Here is a 24,612-nt window from a genome sequence, read left to right on the forward strand (position 1 = left end):
CGTTACTAGATTTATATTAAAAATGGAAACTATATCAAGAAAATGAATATAAATATCATCAAAGATCTTCCCATTATGGGTCTTCCAAAAGTTTCCCATCACTAAAAATAACATGACTTTCTAGCAATCAACATTAGAATTTGCTTCATTTATTCAATTTGAGCAAGAAATGACAGCCTTGGATTTCAGCATAACTTTAACAAAGGTAAAAAAAGTAAATGAACTGAACATCTACTGACTACCTAAGCTAATATGATTTCTCCAAATGTGAACATTACAATGCCAAAAAATCATTTCAACAAAGTAGGCCCACTATTTCATAAAATTTTACTTAGTTGTCCTTTGGCTACAAAAAACCTTCATCTCTGTCAGAAATATACAGATTTGTATTTGATGAATAGATATTTGAGCCTGGAGGATTTTTGTTTTCCTCATTAAACAAAATATTTTCTGTGAAGCTAATCGGAAATCTACCCACTTAAACAAGTAATCTTGGGTCTCCGTGTCTCAGTTTACAATTTTTCACTTTTTGCTCTATACCTTAAGTTGGTACATTGAGATTCAAAAACCCAAGATTACTTATCAAGGTAGCTAGTTCCCCAGCTATAAATCCAATATCTTATGGTTACAAATGCCTAAAAATTACGACAAAACAGGTCAGTGAAAATATAACATTTTGGGGCCACAGGGGAAAAAAACAACCTGGAAAACCTTGTTACAGTGCTATATGATAAAATGCACTTTACATTTTGAATCAGACCTAGCATGAAGTCTAGTTCTATCACTGCAGAGCTGTGGAGTCCATGAACAAGTTACCTAATTTTTCTAGGCCTCAGTTTTTCTATCTGGCCTCCTTCAGAGGGATGTTGTAGAAAAAACAAGATTGTATATAAAAGTGAATTGAAAATGTGAAACCATATTCCAAATGTACCTAGTTAGAAGCATAACCAGGCTGTGCACCCAGGCAAGCAACACCAAGTGCAATAGATTGCTTACTACCACAAGGAGCAATGGCTTTCCATGTTTAGTTTCCACTTCTGCAAGGCATAAACATTTTAATTTTAGAAGTGCTATAGAGGGAAGAAGTATAGGACACAGGACAGACTACAAGTGAAAAAGAATTAATGAGGTAAAACGGCTGCCTGTTATAAGTCAAGCGGTTACTTGGGATTGAAAGAACAAAGGCAACCAAAGCTAATAAAAATATTCATGCTTGGCATCCCTATACTAAGTTAGGAACCAACAATAACAAGGAACTTGTATGTCAATATAAAAACAAAAAATGAAAAAAAAACAGACTACAAAACATTATAAATATGAATATAAAAGAATAGCCTCCCAAATCAGTAAGGGTGGACAGGCAACAATAGGGAATATGGCTGTGTCATTATTCTCATTTCTGGTGGAGAAGAATTTGATGATCTCATTTCCTCTGAGCAAATAGGGAATATAAGAATAGAACTGTCAGAATGATGATACAAAAGAGAAGCAAGAAAGTAGCTTGAATGTACAAGTAGCATAACTGAGATGACTACTGGAAATTGCGCTCAGTTAGTGAAAGTTTGGACAAAGGGTTAGATTTTGTAACTTACTGATATTATTAATGACTCTATTATAGTCTTGTCAAAAGTATTTTAAGCATGTATATGCTGTCTTATATGAAGAATTATACATTTAATACAGATGAGAAAAATCATCCCACCAGTATTTCTTTATGTATATAAAACTTTAAAACTTACTAGATTCCACTGTCATCTGAAGCAAACTATCAATGACATTGGATAACAGTCCCTTACTGGATATCCGTAGGTGGTTTAGTATTACTGGAACAGCTTGATACTGTAAAAATAAGACTTTTCCTTCATCTGTCTTTAAGTCCAAACAAAGAGAATCAAATGCCTGAGCCAGGTAGTCAGCTGAAAAACAATATATAAAATAAATCACAAATAGAAGGTACAGAGAGAATACCATATATTCAAAAGTGCAACAAATTTAAATGACCAGAGATTACAAACAATTTAGAGCCTAACTAATTTACTTAGAACTCAAATGGGAAAAGAGGAATCATATTATGATATGGTAAATTTTACTCAAAATGTTTGTATTTTAACATTGAAATAATAAGATACCCCATTCCTATTTATATTAAGAATATAATTGATGTTTAATAGTAAATACCAAGTAATGTTTATTTTCCACATTTGACTGTAACTATCACATGCTTCCAAAAATTTAAACAGCATAAGTATTTCTTTCACAACAGCTTCTGAGATTATAATTTTAGTGGTTGCTGCTTTCTAAGTGTTTATGTATTTCAAAATGTAACTTTATTAAAAATTGCTTGAACAAGTCTTAAACTAGGATTTCTGTCTCCTAAAACATTAGCACTTAAAAACCAACTTCAGAAGACTGGATGTGTACTGGTGTGTTAACTTTTTTGATGCATTTGCCATTACAAATGGCAGCAAAATTTTACCAAGGCCAATGCTATCATGCCACGTGCCATATCAGAATCCCTGGAACTTTCTTAAAAATGTTCAACATATGTTTGGGCAACTTGTAAAGCCAGGGTTAAGAAGCATTGATTTAACCAGAATCAATGAGAATGAGATATTAAGATACTTATCTCACTATACTTCAATACACCAAACAACCTAAGTCACTACTTTTACAATGATTTTACATTATGCTTTTAACTGTACAAGAATATTTTAGTTTTCTAAAACTCATTTCAGCATATTATGCAAAGGAATAAAAAATTGTTCATGCTGTTCAAGTACTAGTGAGATTTATTTTCTACTGAGATTTCTGTTTAAAGAAGACTCAAAAGTGCCCTTGAATATATGATATAATTACCCCATTAAAATTTACTGTCTTCTGACCTCATGTGCATTTATTCTTTGCTGTTTCAGCTTACATAAGCTAAAGTAATAATTAAGAAACCCAATTATTAAGAATGACTATTTGACAGTAACCTGTGTGAAATTAAAGTCTGGCTGGTGTGGCTTAGTGGATTGAGTCCCAGTCTGCAAACCAAAGGGTCGCTGATTCGATTGCCACTCAGGGCACATGCCTGGGTTGCAGACCAGGTCCCCAGCAGGGAGCACACAAGAGGCAACCACACATTGTTTCTCTCCTTCTCTTTTTCCCTCCCTCTCCCCCTCTCTAAAAAATAAATAAATTAAATCTTTTAAAATGGATTTTAGGAATTAATATCTGTGCCTATGGATCACTACATTTGTACTTTTGATAGAATTTAGTTCAAAGAACACTAACATTGTACTTAACTTTTGTAGTTCAATAAAATACAACATTGCAAATAAGTACATGTTTAGGTTAAGCAAATTTGCTAGATTCCTTTAGACTTAACTTATTTAAAAACCCGTCTTTATATAGCAACAACTCAGGTAGAGGAATATACATGAAATCTGAATTCAATTCTTCACAGAAACAAAAGTTTTTATCACAGTTGACCTACTTACTGTATTTGATACAAATTACTTCACTTCTTATTAATATACCAAGATTAAATAAGCTAAAAATTATATGACATAGCAAGTTTTCAAACTTAAAAAAATTGTCCTTTACTAAGAAAAGAATAAACAAATGGGATCTCATCAAAATAAAAAGCTTCTGCATGACTAAAGAAAACAGCATTAAAATGAAAAGACAACAAACCGTATGGGAAAACATATTTGCCAACGATACCTCAGAAAAGAGTTTGATCTCCAAACTATATAAAGAACTCACACAATTCCACTCCAGGAACACAATCCAATTACAAAATGTGCAAAGGACTTGAACAGATTCTTCTCCGAGGACACACAAAGGGCCCAGAAACATATGAAAAGATGCTCTGCATCACTAGCCATCAGAGAGATGCAAATTAAAACCACAATGAGATACCACTTCACACCGGTGAGAATGGCCATCATAAACAAATCAACAAACAAGTGACTTCCAGCCAACATGGAGGGGTAGGTGGAAACACTGTGCCTACTCACACAACCACGTTTAAAGACAACAAAGCTTTAGTTACAAAAACACAACCAAAACACAGAAAATTGAACTATACCGAAGTCTGACAACAACGAACCGTTCAGCCACACCAGTAAAAGGGGCAGACTTAGCGGCTGGTAGAGCACGATTGCGGAGGAAAAAGTGGCTAGACCAACCCAGGCATGCAGGCAGCGGTTAGCAAATCCCAGGTGTGGGGTGGCAACAGGTGGACCCAGTGAGGGCGCAAGGCAGCAGGCTGACCACTGTCACACACTCGTGCACAGATAAACCAAGCGAAGGAGTGAGCAGTGAGACAGACCGCACAGGCCCCAGCAGCGAGAAGCAATAGAAGGGACCACCATTGGCCCTCCTGACCCCATCCCACATACAGCATCACAACCCAGGGATTCAGTTGCCCCACACTGGTGAACACCTAGGGCTCTGCCCCTCATACATAACAAGCGCAAACAGACCAGAACATTATGGCTCAAGAAGAACTCAAAGCTCCAGAGGCAATAACTCTAAGCGACCAAGAAATAGCCAACCTATCAGATGCACAGTTCAAAACACTGGTGATCAGGATGCTCACAGAACTGGTTGATTTTAGTCACAAATTGAAGAAACATATGGGACTTCCGCCAAGATGGAGGTGTAGGTGGAACCACCTTGCCTCTGTGCACAACCAAATCTAAGAACAACTATTTTTAACAACAATAAACACAACCAAGCCACTCAGAAAATTGACAATACGAAGTCCAAAGACAACTAAATGCTCAGCTAAACCGGTAAGAGGAGCGAAGCCAGCAGCGGAGCAGGTTGGCAAGAAAAAATCCCCGAACAGGTGGTGCGCGAGCAGCCAAAGGCGCAGATCACGGGCCAGCTACGGGAGCACACAGGGAAGAGGCGCGGCGGGCTGTCTGCAGTCGGTCGGGCATCTGTGTGCGGATAAACCAGTGAGGAGGGGAGCCTGCGCGGGGCAGCAGGCTCGCACAATTCCGATCAGATAAACAGGCCTGGGGCGAGTGGTGTGACTGGACGGACTGGGCTAGCAGAGAGGATTGCCATTGCTCCCTCTCTGACAATGCCCCCACACACAGCGTCACAAACCAGCAACTTGGGTCGCCCCGTCCTGGTAAACAATTAGGACTTCGCTCCGCTTACTTAACGGCGCGAATAGACCAAAAATGGCTCTAGAACAACTCAGCCCCAGAACCGATCGATCTAAGCAATGAGGAAATAGCCAATCTTTCAGATGCACAGTTCAAAACACTGGTTATCAGGATCCTTACAGAACTGGTTGATTTTAGTCACAAATTAGAGAAACATATGGAAGCTAAACTAATTGAAATGAATGGTAATACAAAGGAAACCAATAGTAATGGAAAGGTGATTGGGACTCAAATCAATGGAGTGGACCAGAAGGAAGAAAAAAATGATCAAACAGAAAAGAATGAAGAAACAAGAATTCGAAAAAATGAGGAGAAGCTTAGGAACCTCCAGGACATCTTTAAACGTTCCAACATTCGAATTATAGGGGTACCAGAAGGGGGAAGAGTCACGAGTGGAAACCTTTTTTTGAACAAATAATAAAAGAGAACTTCCCCATTCTGGCAGAGGAAATAGACTTCCAGGAAATCCAGGAAGCTCAGAGAGTCCCAAAGAAGTTGGACCCAAGAAGAAACACACCAAGGCACATCATCATTACATTAGCCAAGATTCAAATGAAGGAGAGAATCCTAGAAGCAGCAAGAGATAAGGGGACAGTCACCTACAAAGGAGTTCCCATCAGACTGTCAGCTGATTTCTCAAAAGAGACCTTACAGGCAAGAAGAGGCTGGAAAGAGGTATTCCAAGTCATGAAAACCAAAGACCTACAACCAAGATTGCTCTATCCAGCAAAGTTTTCATTTAGAATGGAAGGACAGATAAAGTGCTTCTCAGATAAGACCAAATTCAAGGAGTTCATCATCACCAAGCCCTTATTATATGAAATGTTAAAGGGACTTACCTAAGAAAAAGAAGATAAAAAAGATGAACAGTGAAAGGACAGCAAACTCACAGTTAGTAACAACCATACCTAAAACAAAAGCAAACTTAGAGGACAGCTAGATCAGGAGCGGAACCATAGAAATGAAGATCACATGGAGGGTTAGCAACAGGGGAGTGGGAGGAGGAGAAGGGGGGAGAAGGTACAGAAAATAAATAGCATAGACAGTAGATAGAAAATAGATAGGGGGGAGGGTAAGAATAGTAGGGGAAATACAAAATCTAAAGAATTTGAGACACGTGTTCATGAACTAAAGGGGGAAATGGTGGGGGAGGGGTATGCAAGGTGGAGGGGAATGGAGGGGGGAATAGAACAAATGTAATGGCATAATCAATAAAAAAGTTAAAAAAAATAAAGAAACATATGAAGGCTAAACTAATTGAAATGAAGGGAAATGCACAGGAAACCAATAGTGATGGAAAGGAAACGGGGGCTCAAATCAAGGGAGTGGACCAGAAGGAAGAAAAAAATGACCACACAGAAAAGGATGAAGAAACAAGAATTCAAAACAATGAGGAGAAGCTTAGGAACCTTCAGGGCATCTTTAAACATTCCAACATCTGAATTATAGGGGGTCCCAGAAGGGGAAGAGAAAGAGCAGCAAGTGAAAAACTTATTTGAACAAATAATAAAAGAGAACCTCCCAGTCTGGCAAAGGGGATAGACTTCCAGGAAATCCAGGAAGCTCAGAGAGTCCCAAAGAAGTTGGACCCAAGAAGGAACACACCAAGGCACATCATAATTATATTAGCCAAGATTCAAATGAAGGAAAGAATCCTAGAAGCAGCAAGAGATAAGGGGACAGTCACCTACAAAGGAGTGCCCATCAGACTGTCAATGGATTTCTCAAAAGACACCTTACAGGCAAGAAGAGGCTGGAAAGAAGTATTCCAAGTCATGAAATACAAAGACCTACAACCAAGATTGCTCTATCCAGCAAAGCTTTCATTTAGAATGGAAGGACAGATAAAGTGCTTCTCAGATAAGATCAAATTCAAGGAGTTCATCATCACCAAGCCCTTATTATATGAAATGTTAAAGAGACTTATCTAAGAAAAAGAAGATAAAAAAGATGAACAGTGAAAGGACAGCAAACTCACAGTTATTAACAACCACACCTGAAACAAAAGCAAACTAAGAGGACAGCTAGATCAGGAGCAGAACCATAGAAATAAAGACCACATGGAGGGTTAGCAACAGGGGAGTGGTAGGAGAAGAAGGGAGGAGAAGGTACAGAGAATAAGTAGCATAGGCAGTAGGTAGAAAATAGGGGGAGGGCAAGAATAGTGTGGGAAATATAGAATCTAAAGAATTTGAGACGTGGACATAAACTAAAGGGTGGGAATGGTGGGGGGGGTGTGCAGGGTGGAGGGGAATGAAGGGGGGAAATAGGACAACCGTAATGGCATAATCAATAAAATATATTTTTAAAAAATCAAGTGCTGGCAAAGATGTGGGGAAAGGAGAACCCTAGTGCACTGTTGGTGGGAATGCAGATTGGTGCACCCGCTGTGGAAAACAGTATGGAACTTCCTCAGAAAATTAAAAATGAAACTGCCTTTTTACCCAGCAATACCACTGTTGGGATTACACCCTAAGAATCCTGAAACTCCAATTCAAAGGAAGTAATGCAACCTAATGTTTACAGCAGCACCATTTGCAATAGCCAAGTGCTAGAAGCAACCTAAGTGCCCATCAGTGAAAGAGTGGACCAAAAAACTATGGTACATTTACACAATGGAATACTACACAGCAGAAAGAAAGAAAGAGCTCCTACCTTTTGTGACATTGATGGAACTGGAAAGCATTATGCTAAGTGAAATAAGCTAGGTGATAAAAGAGAAATACCATATGATCTCACCTATAAGTGGAACCTAATCATCAAAACAAGCAAGTAAAATACAACTAGAAACAATGAAATAAAGAACAAACTGACAGTTACCAGAGAGGAGGGGGGAGAGGAATAATAGCAGAAGGGCCATCAAGGAACATGTATAAAGGACACATGGACAAAGCCAAAAAACGTAGGTTCGAGGGTGGGAGGCAGGGGTGGCTGGGTTGGTGGGGGGGATGTGGGGAAGGGTAAAAATGGAGACAACTGTACTTGAGCAAAAATAAATTGTCCTTTATTAATTTGAGGGGGAAGAAAAGTGGTATTTATTTGTTTTTAATCCCCAACTGAGGATCTATTTATTGATGAGAGATTGAATGAGAGAGTGAGAGAGAGCGGGACATCAATCTGTTGCTTGCCATACCTGTTTTAACCAGGGATTGAAGCCTCTACCTTTTGGAATAAGGGACAATGATCCAACCAACTGAGCCACCTGGCCAGGTGGCTATTTGATTATATTTAAAGTGGCTTTATCAGGAACAATAAAAATTATATCCTTATTTTAATTTACTAATAGTGAGGATTTTCTAAAAAACAAATTTAATATCTGAGTATTTTTTTAAGTTTTATTTACCTATTGTACCAAAACAGATTTCTTTTTATGAATATGGCATATTACTGAATCTTAAAAAATGTCCTGACATTTAACTATAATGTTTTGTTCCTTATCAAAACTCAATCAGCTGGTCTTAATCAGCATGAAATAGTGTTTTATGTTGCTTAGTCTATATTGCAGACTAAAAAAATTAGAAACACTTTACAGCAACTTTCATCAAAAAGTAAACTCTACTGCCCATCCTTTGAATTTGGGCTAACCCTGTGACTTTTACTATTAGAATGCAGCAGAAATGACACGTGGATGTTAGAAGCCTGAGCCTGAACTTGAAGAGGCAAAGCCTCTTCCAGTCACCAGCAGGGTAGCATGTAAACAGCTCCAGAAAGCCCACTTGAGAATGAGACCAAATGAAGGCCCCAAATATCAGCAAGCCCAACCAAGAATAGAGAAGTCCAACACAGCCCAGGCACCCAGCTGAGCCCAGCCCAGGCACCCAAGTTACTAATGCAAAGAATTGTGAAATAGTAAATATTATCCTTGTTGTTTTAAGCAATTAAGTGTTTGGTGGTTTACTATGGAGCCACAAAAATCTAATGCAATTTAACAGGCCTCAATTCTAATCTCAAGTAAAACTTGTCTAAGTTAATAATGATGATGTTTATAATAGCAGTCAATACATTAGGAGTTTATTATATGCCAAACTCTTAGCTAAATCCTCATATTTTCATTTATACTTTAAAAAATGGTGTAAAAATGGAAAGGGAGCTGTCGAATGTCACATACCTAGTGATGGGGCTGGCATTCAAACCTAAGCTAGCTGACTCCAAAGTGGAGTTCTTAGTTACACTGCACTTCCATCTTACCAAGTCAAACTTTCCTGTTATTCAAAAATGGCAGTAATTCCTTACATTTCTCTAGCCCTGAAGAATAAGTATATAATTTGTAAATATATAAATATGCAGAAATTTAAGGCCAAATAGAGTAGTGCAGGACAGAACTAGCCCAGATGCACACATTTTATTTTATTTTAAAATTTTTGTTATTCTAGTATACTTGTCCCCTATTTCCCCCCTGGCATTCCTCCACCCAGCCCAATCCCAATTTCACAGTCAATCCCCACTAGAGTTGTCCATGTCCATGAGTCATTTATACAGCTTCTCTGATTATTCCCTTCCCCTTCTTTCCACCATTATTCCCCTTCCCTGTACCATCTGATAACTGTCAGTCTGTTCCATGTTTCCATGTCTCTGGTTCTATTTTGCTCATTAATTTATTTTTGTTCATTAGATTTCTCTTATACCTGAGATCATATGGTATATCTTTCACTGCCTGGCTTATTTTACTTATCCACTATCATCCATGCTATCTATCATGAGAGGCAGGAGTTCCTTTTTTCCTTCAGCTACATAGTATACCATTGTGTAAATGCATTTATTTTTTTGATCCAGTCATTTACTGATGAGCATTTATGCTGTTTCCAGCACTTGGCTATTGTAAATAGTGGTGCTATGAACATAGAGGTGCATAAGTTTTTCCAAATTGGTGTTTTGAGATTCTTAGGGTATATTCCAAGCAGTTGAATAACTGGGCCAAAAGGCAGTCTCACTTTTAGTTTTCTGAGGAAATTCCATACTGTTTTCCACAGTGGCTGCACCAGTCTGCATTCCCACCAACAGTATACTAGGGTTCCCTTTTCCCCACATCCTTGCTAGCACTTGTTGTTTGTTAATGTTTATGATGGCCATTCTGACCAGAGTGAGGAGATATCTCATAGTGGTTTTAATATGTATCCCTCTGACGGCTAGCAACGTTGAGCATCTTTACATATGTCTATGGGCCATGTGCATGTCCTCCTCAGAGAAGTGCCTATTTAGGTTCTTTGACCATTTTTTAAATTGGATTGTGTTCCTGGAGTGGGGAAGTATGAGTTCTTTATAGATTTTGGAGATGAAAACCTTGTCCAATGTATCACTGGCAAATATGTTCTCCCATATAATTGGTTTCCTTTTCATTTTAATGATGGTTTCTTTAGCTGTGCAGAAGCTTTTTAATTTGATGTACCATTTTTCCTCTATTTTTCTTGCCAAAGAATATATATTGGCAAAAAATATTGCTACATGAGATATTTGAAACTTACTGCCTATGGTTTCCTCTAAGACTTTCATGGTGTTACAACTTATATTTAAGTCTTTTATCCACCTTGAGTTTATTTTTGCGTATGGTGTCAGTTGGTGGTATACTTTCTTTCTTTTTTTTTTTTTTGCATGTACCAGTCCAACTCTGCTGAAACCATTTCTTAAAGAGGCTAATTTTACTCGATTGTATGCTCATGACTACTGTGTCAAGTATTAATAGGCCGTAGAAGACATGGGTTTATTTCTGGGGTATCTACTCTATTCTATTGAACTATGTGTCTTTTTTTTTTTAAGATTTTTATGTAATTTTAGACAGAGGGGAAGGGAGGAAGGGAGGCAGAGAAACATCAATGTGTGTTTTACTTCCATCCCAGCCCACCGACCCAGTGCTCCCCACCTCCCATTTCTACCCCATCCTTAGTTGTTGTCCATGTGTCCTTTATACTAGTTCCTGTAAATCCTTCCCCTTTTCCCCTGAAGTTCCCTCCTTTCTCCCCTCTGATCCCTGTCAGACTCTTCTCTATTTCAGTGTCTTTGGTTATACTTTGCTTGCTTGTTTGTTTTGTTGTTTAGCTTCCTGTTAAAGGTGAGATCATATGGTATTTGTCTTTCAACACCTGGCTTATTTCACTCAGCATAATACTTTCCAATTCCATCCATGCTGTTGCAAAGGGTAGGAGCTCATTCTTTCTTTCAGCTGCATAGAATTCCATTGTGTAAATGTACCATAGTTTTTGGATCCATTCATTTACTCATGGGCACCTAGGTTCCTTCCAGCTCTTGGCTATTGTAAATTGTGCTGTTATGAACACTGGGGTGCAGAGGTTCTTTTGGATTGGTGTTTTAGGGTTCTTAGGATATAACCCTAGCAGTGGAATTGCTGGGTCAAAAGGCAGGTTGATTTTTATTTTTCTGAGAAAATTCCATACTGTTTTCCAAAGTGGTTGTACCAGTCTGCAATCCCACCAAGAGTGCACTAGGGTCCCCTTTTCTCCACAACCTCTCCAACACTTGTTTGTTACTTTGTTTATGATGGCCATTCTGACCAATGTAAAGTGGTATCTCATTGTGGTTTTAATTTGCATCTCTCTGATAGCTAGCCACACTGAGCATCTTTTCATGTCTCTCTGGATCTTCTGTATGTCCTCCTTGGAGAAATGTCTGTTCAAGTCATTTGCCCACTTTTTAATTGGGTTGCTTGTCTTCTTAGAGTGGAGTTGTATAAGTTCTTTGTATATTTTGGAGATTAAACCCTTGTCAGGTATCACTGGCAAATGTTTTCCCATATAGTTGCTTCTCTTTTAATTTTAATAGTTTTCTTTAGCTGTGCAAAAGCTTTTAATTTTGATGAGATCCCATTTGTTTATTCTTTCCTTTATGTCCCTTGCTCTAGGGGACATATCGGTAAAAGTGTTGCTGCATAAAATATCTGATATTTTCTTGCGAATGTTCTCCTCTAGGACTTAAATGCTGTCACAGCTTATATTTAAGTCTTTTATCCACCTTTAATTTATTTTGGTGTATGGTGTAAGTTGGTGCTCAAATTTCATTTTTTTTTTTTGCACATAGCTGTCCAGTTCTCCCAACACCATTTGTTGAAGAGGATATTTTTAGCCCATTTTATGTTGCTGCCCCCTTTGTCAAATATTAATTGACCATAGAAACTTGGGTTTATTTCTGGGTTCTGTTCTGTTCCATTGGGCTATGTGCCTGTTTTTATGCCAGTAGCAGGCTGTTTTGATTACAGTGTTCTTGTAATACAGTTTGGTATCAGATATTGTGGTCCTTCCTACTTTGCTCTTCTTTCTCAAAATTGTAGCTGCTATTCGGGGTCGTTTATGGTTCTATATAAATTTTTGAAGTGTTTGTTCTATGTGTGTGAAGTGTGTCATTGGTACTTTCATAGGTTTTGCACTGAATCTGTAAATTGCTTTGGGTAGTATGGACATTTTGATGATTCACATTAAAGTTATTATTGATAGGTATTTAGTCATTGCCAATTTTCCCTTTTTATCTGTGTTCTTCCCACTGTCTCTTTTTCATCTTATTAAAGCAGTTCTTTTACCATCTCTTGCACTGTTAGTTTAGTGGAGATGTACACTTTTAGCCTTTTTTTTTTTTTTTTTGGTCTAAGATGCTCTTTATTTCAGCTTGGATTTAAACTGAGAGTCTTGCTGAGTACAGCAGTCTTGGTTGCAGGCCTTCGCTTTTCATTAGTTGAAATATTTCTTGCCATTCCCTTCTGGCTTAACATGTTTCTGTTGAGAAGTCAACTGCTAGCCTTATTTGACCTCCCTTGTATGTCAGTAGCTGTTTTTCCCTTTCTACCTTTAAAATTCCCTGTCTTAAAAATTTGTCAATTTAATTTTGATGTATGTTGGAGTGGGCATCTATGGGTTGATCTTCATTGGGACCCTTTGTGCTTCCTGGGCTTGTGTGACTTTTTCACTCACCAAGTTAGGGGAGTTTTCTGTCATTACTTTTTAAAACAGATTTTCCATATCTTGCTCCTCTTCTTCTCCTGGTATCCCTATGATAGTAATATTGTTGTTTCATGTTGTCTGCACCTGCCTTAAACCATCTTTGCCCATTTTTTAGTCCTGTCTTTCATTTTACTGCTCTGTCTGGGTGTTCTTTTCTAACTTGTCTTCAAAATCGCTGATTTGATCCTCTGCTTGATCAAGTGTGCTTTTAATTCCTTCTAATGTATTCTTCATTTCAGATATTGTATTCTTCATTTCCTCCTGGCTTCTAGAAACCATTCATGGTTTCTATGTCCTTTTTCATGCTGACCTAGTTCACAATAACTTCCTTGTAGCTTCCATAAGAAATTCCTTGGCAGTCTCACTTGAGAATCATTATTACCATTATTTTCAACTATGTGTCAGACAGATTGCTTGCCTCAATTTGATTTAGCATTCTTTCTGGGTATTCCTTGTTTCCTTTCATTTTGGTGTTTCTTTTCCTCCCATTTTAGGTGACTCTTCTTTTCTCTGCATATTAGATTGATCTATTTTGACTTCCTGTCTTTGTGGGGTGGCCTTCTGAGGTAGAACTGTGGGACCCAGTGGTGCACTCTCCTTCGTCTCCTAAGCTGGATATTGTTGGGATGCCCCTTATTCCATTTATATGAGGTTTCCTGTTATAATTGGGTTTGGATTGTTACAACGTTGTTCTTTGGTGGTTTCTTCCTTCCACCTGGCTGTCTGAGAGTCACACTCTCAACCACATCTTATATTCTCTTGTACAGGTGTGGAAAACACTTGTTGTCCTTGGCTTCAAAAATTTATATCAGCTGAGATTCTGCTGATTGTCCTTGTCACTTGCCAGAAGATCAGTTGAAAATCCATTCACACTAACAAAAGCCAGACTATTGGGAAGTATGTCAATATCAACGCCAATTTCGATGCCTTAAATCAGATGACAGTTTGAAAAACCTACAGATTTCTTTTCACTGGAAGCTTTAAGTCATTTCCTGAGCACTAATGCTATTACCCCAGATATACACATTTTTTAAAAGTATATTTTAATTTAAAAACAAAGTTATCCCCCAATTTTGAGATAAAATTCTTGACTTTTATCACCTTTACACAGAGCAATGTATACACATTGCAAGTTTTATTAAACAAAATGTTTTCACATTGACTCCCACATCAACATACTTATGACTGTTAATGACATATATAACATTGTACTGTCCTCCTGATGTTAAGGGCCTGCTTATTTAGGGTCAAGAAATGTGGACCCCTTAAATTTCTCTATCAGTTTGATTTTGTATAAAAATGACAATATGACCATTTACCATATAATGTTATTGTGGGGCATATATCTGAAATAGCCAAGTGAATGACTGGAAAAATGCCAGCAACAGTGCAATAAATCACTTAATGTTCATTTCCTGCACTATTCCAATTGTGGGTTTGCCAGTTCTTTATCCTTAATCATTATTACAAACAGCAAATTAACAGCTTTTAACTTTTTTCCCATCTGAATTATTCCCTTACAACAAATCTTATTAAAGGTTATATTTTGATGTCTCCTATAAGGAGAATGTACCATACTCTGGTATGTATAATGAACTACTATATATCATGCACAACCACATTCTTGACCCAAACTTTCAGGGAAAAAATCATTTAAATGTCTTAATTCAATTTTAATATATTTATAATTTGATATTTTTGTATTATAAAGAAATTGTGTTTATTTTGATTTTTTCTATTTAAGTATATTTTATTAATTATACTATGAGTTTTTAAAATATTTTTCTCCTCTTTATCCACCCTTCAACCTGCAACCACCGACCCTCTAGCATGACCCCACCCTTAGTTCATGTCCATGGGTCATACATATAAGTTCTTTGGTTTCTCTGTTTCCTATACTATGATTAATCTCCACCTGTCTATTTTGTAACTACCAATTTGCTTCTACTTTCTTTACCTCCCCCCAATTCTTCCCCACACCCTCCCCACTGATAATCTTCTATGTAATCTCCATTTCTCAAATTCTCATCCTGTTCTAGTTTACTTATTGATTTGTTTATTAGATTCATTGATAGTTATGAGTTTGTTGTCATTTACTGTTCATAGTATTTGACCTTCTTCTATTTCTTAGATAAGTCCCCCTTTTAATGTTTCATATCGTAACGGCTTGGTAATGATTGAACTCTTTTAACTTGACTTACCTGGGAAGCTCTTTTTTTTAAATACATTTTTTATTTTATTGATTATGCCATTACATTTGTTCTATTTCCCCCCTTCATTCCCCTCCACCCTGCACACCCCTCCCCCACCATTACCCCTTTTAGTTCATGAACACCTGTGGCAAGTTCTTTAGATTCTACATTTTCCATACTATTCTTGCCTTGCCCCCTATTTTCTATCTACCATCTATGCTACTTATTCTCTGTACCTTCTCCCCCCTTCTCCTTCTCTTTCTCCTTCTCCCACTCCCCTGTTGCTAACCCTCCATGTGATTGATCTTCATTTCTATGGTTCACTCCTGATCTAGCTGTCCTCTTAATTTGCTTTTGTTTTAGGTGTGGTTGTTAATAACTGTGAGTTTGCTGTCCTTTCACTGTTCATCTTTTTTATCTTCTTTTTCTTAGGTAAGTCCCTGTAACATTTCATATAATAAGGGCTTGGTGATGATGAACTCCTTGAATTTGATATTATCTGAGAAGCGCTTTATCTGTCCTTCCATTCTAAATGAAAGCTTTGCTGGATAGAGCAATCTTGGTTGTAGGTCTTTGGATTTCATGACTTGGAATACTTCTTTCCAGCCTCTTCTTGCCTGTAAGCTCTCTTTTGAGAAATCCATTGACGGTCTGATGGGCACTCCTTTGTAGGTGACTGTCCCCTTATCTCTTGCTGCTTCTAGGATTCTCTCCTTCATTTGAAACTTGGCTAATGTAATTGTGATGTGCCTTGGCGTGTTCCTTTTTGGGTCCAACTTCTTTCGGACTCTCTGAGCTTCCTAAATTTCCTGGAAAGTCTATCTCCTTTGCCAGACTGGGGAAGTTCTCCTTTATTATTTGTTCAAATAAGTTTTTCACTTGCTGCTCTTTCTCTTCCCCTTCTGGGACCCCCTATAATTCAGATGTTGGAATGTTTTAAAGATGCCCTGAAGGTTCCTAAGCCTCTCCTCATTTTTTTGAATTGTTTCTTCATCCTTTTCTGTTTGGTCATTTTTTTCTTCCTTCTGGTCCACTCCCTTGATTTGAGCCCCCGTTTTCTTTTCATCACTTTTGGTTTCCTGTGCATTTCCCTTCATTTCAATTAGTTTAGCCTTCATATATTCTTCTAATTTGTGACTAAAATCAACCAGTTCTGTGAGCATCCTGATCACCAGTGTTTCGAACTGTGCATTGAAAGTTTTGCTATTTCTCCATTGCTTAGATTTACTAGCTCTGGGGCTCTGAGTTGTTCTTAAGCCATGTTTTGATGTTTGTGCCTGTTACGTATGTGGAGAGGTGCCTTAGGTGTTCACCGGGGCAAGGCCACCCAGGTCACTGGTTTGTGACGCTGTATGTGGGGACGGGGTCAGAGAGGGAGCAATGGCAGTCCTCTCTGCTCGCCTGGTCCGCCTCACCGCTCGCCCCCGCCTGTTTATCTGAGCGCAAATGTGCGAGCCTGCCACCCTGCCCCAGAGCCTGCGAGGTCTGTCTCAATGCAAGTCTCTTCACTGGTTTATCTGCGGGCAAATGCGCGACTGCAGCCAGCCAGCTGCACTGTGCCTTGGGTCCACCTGTAGCTACCCCACACCTGGGATCCACGCCCTTGGCTGCCTGCGTGCTGCCCGGGTCGGGGGATCTTTTTTGCCTGACCTGCTCCACTGCTGGCTTCGCCCCTCTCACCGGTTTAGCTGAATGATTCGTTGTCTTCAGACTCCGTATTGTTCAATTTTCTGTGGCTTGGTTGCATTTATTGTTGTTAAAAGTTTGTTGTTTTGAGATTTGGTTGTGCGAGGAAGCGTTTCTACCTACGGCTCCATCTTGGCGGAAGTCCTCTGGGAAGCTCTTTATCTGCCCTTCCATCCAAAATGATAGATTTTCTGGATAGTCTTGGATGTAGGTCTTTGCCTTTCATGACTTCAAATACTTCTTCCCTACAAGGTTTCTTTTCAGAAATCAGCTGATAGTCTTATTGGTACTCCTTTATAGTTAACTCTCTCTTTTCCTCATGCGGCTTTTAAGATTCTCTTCTTATTTTCAATCTTGGGTAACTTAATTATGATGAGCCTTGGTGTGTTCCTCCTTGGGTCCAATTTCTTTGGGATTCTCTGAGCTAGGATCCTGGACTTCTTGGAAGTTTGTTTCCTTCACCAGATTGGAGAAGTTTTTCTTCATTATTTGTTCAGATAAGTTTTCAAATTTTTGCTCTTGTTCTCCTTCTGGCATTCCTATTATCAGACGTTGGAGCACTTAAAGTTGTCCCAGAGGTTCCCAAAGGTTTGGAACCCAGAGGTTCCAAATTTTTTTTTCAATTCTCATTTCTTCATTCTCTTCTTGTTGCATGCTTACTACTTCCATTTGTTCCAAATCGTTGATTTAAGCCTCACTTTTCTTCCCTTCACTGTTGGTTCCATGTATATTTTGCTTTCTTTCACTTTGGGTAGCTTTCATTTCTTCCTTCATTTTGCAACCAAGCTCATCTGTTCTATGAGCATCCTGATTACCAGTGTTTTGAACACTGCATCAGATAGGCTGTCTATTTCCTTGTCACTTAGCTCTTTTTCTAGAGTTTTAATCGTTCTTTCATTTGGGCCACATTTCTGTGTCTTGGCACACTTGTTATATTGTAAGAGGGCAGAGCCTTAGGTATTGGCCAGGGCGGGGTACCCTCTTTGCTGCACTGTCATGCTGTCTGTGGGGGAGGGGTCAGAGAGAGAACAATGCCACTTGCTTGCTCTGTTCTAGCCCCCACTTTCAGACAAACTCTCCTGTGAGAATGAGAGTTTCTCTGACCGTCGCAGCCCCCAGTTTTTACAGCTAGAGGTTTTGACTCTTTAGTTTCCTGTTCAGCCAGTCCCACCTCACCCATGCAGTCTGCCACCTTGCCACATGTCCTCTCTGCTCAGCTGCCTGTTTGCCCATCTCTGTCCCTCCTACTGGTCTGGATGAATGTTTCTTTAACTCCTTGGTCGTCAGAGTTCCATGCAGCTTGATTTTCTGGCACTTCTGGTTGTTCTTTGTTTTTAAATTGGTTGTTATCCTTCTTTTGGTTGTGCAAGGAAGAGAAGCATTTTTGCCTATACCTCCATGTTGGCTAGAACTCTTATTCTTTAACATATTATGGTATGAGAAATTTCATTTAACAAATTACGAAAAAGCACAAGAACAAACAGAAGGTATTTCAAGTACTACCTATGTATAACGTGCATCCTTATTTTTCCCTACAAAATTTAGGGGGAAAAGTACTCATTATACATGGCAAAATAGAATACTTCAAAAAGTGATTATAATTTACAATATAATAAAAATTGTACATTTCATCTCTATTACATTTTTTATCGTTTTCCTTGTATAATTGTCATAAATAGAAGTTTCTATCTGAGAGTTAAATTTTATTTCAGAGATTAAGCATGGTATAGTGATTAAGAATATAGGCTTGACTTCCGCCAAGATGGAGGTTTAAGGTGGATGTGCCTGCCTCCTCACACAACCAAGTTTAGGGACAACTAAATATTAGCATCAGAAAACACAACCAGAACACGGAAAACTGAACTTTTCGGAAGTCCGCTAACAACAAATTCTTCGGCCCGACCGGTAAGGGGCGAAACCGGCGTCGGGTGAGGACTTACAAGGGAGTCGACCTGGGCGCGGAATCCAGACTCCCAATCCAGTCGTACGGGCTCCAAACCCAGGATTGGACCTAGTGAGCAACCGAGCGGCCCACCGGGTGAGCGACTACGGAGGAGTCAGTGGGGAGGCGGTGGCAGCGAGTTGACTGAGGTTGCATGGTTGCACGCGGGTGAGGGAGTGAGCGCTTGGACTGGCAGCGGCCGCGGCGGCAGCGGCATTGCCATTTCCCCGCTCTGACCACGCCCCCACATACAGCGTCACAACCCAGCGACCTGGGAATCCAAGGCGCCGCTCCTCCCACTTAAAGGGCCAGAACAGACCAAAAATGTCGCAGGAAGACCTCAAAGCCCCACAGATAAATCTAAGTGACGAAGAAATAGCAAATCTCTCAGACGCACAGTTTAAAACACTGGTCATCAGCTTCCTCACAGATCTGGTGGACTATAGCCACAAATTAGAGAAACATATGAAGGCTAAATTAAGGGAAATGAATGGAATTCCACAGGAAAACCATAGAGATGAAAAAAAAAACTGGGACTCAAATCAAAGGAGTGAACCAGAAGGAAGAAGAAAAAAATCATCAAACAGAATGGAATGAAGAAATAAGAATTCAGAAAAATGAGGAGAAGCTTAGGAACCTCCAGGACATCTATAAACGCTCCAATATCCGAATTATAGGGGTACCAGAAGGGGGGAAAGACACAACCACCAGTGGAAAAACTATTTGAACAAATAATAAAAGAAAATTTCCCCAATCTGGCAAAGGAAATAGACTTCCAAGAAATCCAAGAAGCTCAGAGAGTATCAAAAAAGTTGGACTCAAGAAGAAACACACCAAGGCATATCATAATTACATTAGCCAAAATTAAAATGAAGGAGAGAATCCTAGAAGCAGCAAGAGGTAAGGGGACAATCACCTACAAAGGAGTCCCCATCAGGCTGTCAGCAGATTTCTCAAAAGAGACCTTACAGGCAAGAAGGGGCTGGAAAGAAATATTCCAAGTCATGAAATCTAAAGACCTACAACCAAGATTGCTCTACCCAGCAAAACTTTCATTTAGAACGGAAGGACAGATAAGGTGCTTCTCAGATAAGACCAAATTCAAGGAGTTCATCATCACCAAGCCCTTATTATATGAAATGTTAAAGGGACTTATCTAAGAAAAAAGAAGTTAAAGAAACATGAACAGTGAAAGGACAACAAACTCACAGTTATTAACAACCACACCTAAAACGAAAGCAAACTAAAAGGACAGCTAGATCAGGAGTGGAAACATAGAAATGAAGATCTCAAGGAGGGTTAGCAACAGGGGAGTGGGAGGAGGAGATGGGGGGAGAAGGTACAGAAAACAAGTAGCATAGACAGTAGATAGAAATTAGATGGGGGGGGCAAGAATAGTATGGGAAATATAGAACCTAAAGGAATTGAGACACATGGACATAAACTAAAGGGGGGTAATGGTGGGGTTGGGGGGGCAGGGTGGAGGGGAATGAAGGGGGGAATAGAACAACTGTAACAGCATAATTAATTCAAAAATAAATAAATAAATTTATTTAAAAAAAAAAAGAATATAGGCTTAATCTCTCTATGCCCCCATTTCCTCATTTGTAAATATGAGATATTAGTAATACTGATATCTAATAACATGTAAAGGATTAAGTTAGTATATATATAGTGCTTAGCCTATAACATAGTAAGTGGTATGTGTTTATTTTTATTATTTTAATTGTTGTTCAAGTACAGTTGTTCTGCCTTTGACTTCCATTCCAGATGTGTTTGTTGTTATTATTATTTTATTATCACAGGAAGTACACGCTCTTAGGAAGTCATATAGTAGGGTCAAGAGTGTGGGGTTTACATATGGAGAAAGCTGAGTTTAGCTGAATCAGACTGTCAAATACTGGTTGTGTGGCTGTGGTGCAATCATCTAACCTCTGTAAACTAATCACCAGTAATAGGGGGATTAATAATCTTCAGAGATAATAAATAATTTAGCATTATAATATCAAATTCACACCAAGTATTTCTATGTTGATTCTTATATGAACACTCTATTTGCACTATCCATTCAATAAACACCAGGTCTTATCTTACAAATCTATATATTGTCAACCTAAGGACGCCTTGGTCAACAGGAGTCCCTAATTTGATGTATGGAGGGGCAAGACTTTGTTCAGTGCAAACAGCTCAATTGTGAAACAGCTCAGCTGTGGATTAGCTCAACAGTGAATGAGCAGCCTTCCTGTTACAGCTCTGGTGTTATAGCTCTGCTCCACTCCACTACAGAGAGACAAATGCAACTCTGATGTTGCTGCTCCAGCTTGGGAACAGTCATAAAGGGAAACCAAAAGTGCTCTACTGAGAAAGAGGGGAAGCTGATTTATACAGAGAGCTCTCATTTGCATGCAAATGAGGCTCTGAAACCTGACAGTTTGATCCAAAACCCAGCGTCCTGACTGCTAGGAATGGAGCCACTCTGGTTTGTCAATGAAGATGCAAATGAGGATATAGATGCACTGCTCTAAATGGGGAAAACTGCAGTTCTATTGTGAAAACACTTTCTCTCCCTGCAATAAAGGGACAGGAAAACTATTCCTTGGATCTTCATAAGGTATCACAATGGCATTTCATAAACTGTAAGACTCAGAAAGACTTTTCAGAGTAAGACTTTCCTTACTCAGAAAATTAGTCTTGTAAGGGAGTAAAAGGGATTGGAAGTTAAGTAAGTTTGGGAAATGCTATATATAGTATATTCAAGTTTTAGAGATTCATTATATGCACTAAGACATTAAAATAAGAAAATACTAAATTTTAGTTACACCCAGATTTCGCCAATATTTTAAACTACAGACTACAACAGCTCCCTGTTCTTGAGTCACATCTATTATTTAGCCCACAGAGCTGCTTTTCCATGAGACACACTGCTAGGATGAACAACAAAAACCTGTAGAACTTCTGTATACTCTCACTCCTACTTCCTATGGAAGTTGGCACAGTTTTAAATCTATCAGAGATTCCATTACATTTTTTTAAAATTTCAAGTGACTAATTCTGAATTTTTCAGAGAGAGAAAATAGGAAAAAAATGATATAAAAGACACCCATGTTTTACTAATTCCATTTAGATTTAGCAGCTGTTAGTATTTTACCAAAGATTTGTTTTTAAACTTTACAGAAAAAAATGAATTCAACAAAAATTAATCACAGATGGGGGTGGTTTTATAATTTGGAGAACTAAATTGTCCCTTTATTAACACTGTCAATTAATAAAAATTGGGAGACAGTGTTTTCATGGAGGGCAGTTATTTGGTATACCACCAGACAAGCTGTAAATTTTTAAACACAATTGAATACTTTCAAAATTTATCATTTAGATTTTTAGTAAGATATCCAATACCTTTTCAGTTACTGTATTTTGCCATATATAATGCACATTTTTACTCAAATTCTTGCAGAAAAATATGGATGTGCACTATACATGGTTATAATGATTACAAAATGGGTATAATAATTCCATGTATAATACACACAAAAATAATGGGTCAAGTATTATAAAAATGAGTGCATTATAAGTGGCAAAATGTGATAATCACATCATTCTGATGTTTGGTAATGTTTTAACTAATTTTATTATTTTTTTAATTAATCGTTGTTCAAGAACAGTTGTTTCCATTTTACCCGTATCCTTCCCGCACCACCCCAGCCATCCCCACTCCCCATCCTTGATCCTACCCTTCTTTGATTTTGTCCATGTGCCCTTTGTACATATTCCTGAAAAACCTTACCCATTTTCCCCCATTATCCCTCTACTGCCACCCCTCAGGTTACTGTCACTGTGTTATTAATTTCAATATCTTTGGTTATATTTTGCTACCTTGTTTTGTTGATTAGGTTTCTGTTAAAGGTGAGACCATATGGTAATTTGGCTTTCCCTGCCTGGCTTATTTCACTTAGCATAATGGTCTCCAATTCCATCCATGCAGTCGCAAAGGGTAGGAGCTACTTCATTCTCTGTTGCATAGAACTCCATTGTGTAAACATACAGTGATCCCTCACCTATTGTGGGTTACATTCCAGAGACCCTAACGATACGTGAAAATCTGTGAAATAGTGGCGCTATACTTATTTTATTTATATATATTTTAAGGCTTTATAAACCCTTCCCATACTCCTAAAAACCCTTCCACTCTCTTATTAACCTTTCCCACACTTTTATAAACAGTTTATATGCTCTTAAATAGTTTCTATACTCTTAAGCCTAAGTAATTTTAACAACATAAAAAATTCTATATAGGTACTCAACAGTGAAGTATACAGTCGTCCCTCACTATATCACAGTTCACATATTGCAGCTTCACTGTATCTCAGGTTTTCCCTGCGATACACTGAAGCTGCAATAAGTGAACCACAATATAGCGAGGGACAACTGTACTGTACTTTTTTCATTTACTGATGCACACTTAGGTTGCATCTACAACTTGCCTACTGTAAACTGTGCTGTTATAAACATTGGGGTGCATAGGTTCTTTTTTATTAGTTTTTCAGGGTTCTTAGGATATAATCCTAGCAGTGGAATTGTGGGGTCAAAAGGCAGTTTAACTGTTTGTTTTCTGAGGAAATTCCATACTGTTTCCCATAGTGCCTGCACCAGTCTGCAATCACACAATAAGTGCACTAGAGTTCTATTGCCTCAACAACCTTTCCAACACTTGTTGTTTGTTGCTTTGCTTATGACGGCCATTCTGACTGGCGTAAAGTGGCATTTCACTGTGGTTTTAATTTGCATCTCTCTAATGGCTGGTGATGAAGAGCATCTTTTCATATGATCTGGACCCTCTCTATGTCCTCCTTGGAGAAGTGTCTGTTCAAGTCCTCTACCCATTTTTGTTTTTGTCTCTCTAGCATGGAGTCATTTGAGATCTTTATATATTTTAGAGATCAAACCCTGTCAGAGGTATCACTAGAAAATATGTTTCCCATACAGGTTAATGCTGTTTTCTTTATCTGTGCAGAGTATTTTTATTTTAGTAAGCTCCCATTTGTTTATTCTTTCCTTTATGTGCCTTGCTTTAGGAGATATATCAGTGAAAATGCTGCTGCATGGAATATCTGAGATTTTCCAGCTGACATTCTCCTGAAGGACTTTAATGGTGTCACTACTTATATTTAACTCTTTTATCCACATTGAATTTATTTTTGTGTATGGTGTAAGTTGGTGCTCAAATTTCATTTTTTTGCATGTAGCTGTCCAGTTCTCCCAACACCATTTGTTGAAGAGGCTATTTTTACTCCATTTTTAGCTGCTTCCTCCATTGTTAAATATTAATTGACCATAGACATTTGGATTTACTTCTGGACTCTCTATTATGTTCCATTGGTCCATATTATGCAACTACCAGGCTTTTTTGATTGCAGTGGCTTTGTAATGCAGTTTGAGATCAAGTACTGTGATCCCTCCTACTCTGATCCTCTTTCTCAATTTTTTTTCACCTATTCAGGGTCATTTATTGTTCCATATAAATTTTTGAAGTGTTTGTTCTTTATCTGTAAAATATGTCATTGGTTCTTCAATAGGTATTGCATCGACTGTATAAACTGCTTTGGATAGTATGGACATTTTGATGATGTTAATTATTCCAATCTATGAATGCAGTGTTTCCATTTGTTTGTGTCTTCATTAAT

General features: G+C 38.4%; 1 protein-coding gene across 8 annotated transcripts in view; it reads right to left on the reverse strand.

Annotated features, from left to right (window-relative positions):
• Window positions 1-24,612, reverse strand: part of CCDC138 (coiled-coil domain containing 138) — a 144,074-nt gene that overhangs the window by 17,149 nt on the left and 102,313 nt on the right. For 6 of the 8 annotated variants that reach the window (XM_053665265.1, XM_037138367.2, XM_037138363.2 and 3 more), the window contains one exon: window positions 1,740-1,916. The exons of the other annotated variants lie outside the window; for them this stretch is intronic. In XM_053665265.1, coding sequence (XP_053521240.1) covers window positions 1,740-1,916 — 177 coding nt within the window. The remainder of the gene's footprint in view (window positions 1-1,739; window positions 1,917-24,612) is intronic. 8 annotated transcript variants of the gene reach the window in all.

Source organism: Artibeus jamaicensis, unplaced genomic scaffold, assembly GCF_021234435.1.
Source record: "Artibeus jamaicensis isolate MK-2021 breed Jamaican fruit bat unplaced genomic scaffold, CSHL_Jam_final contig_399, whole genome shotgun sequence".
Taxonomy (NCBI): Eukaryota; Metazoa; Chordata; class Mammalia; order Chiroptera; family Phyllostomidae; genus Artibeus; species Artibeus jamaicensis.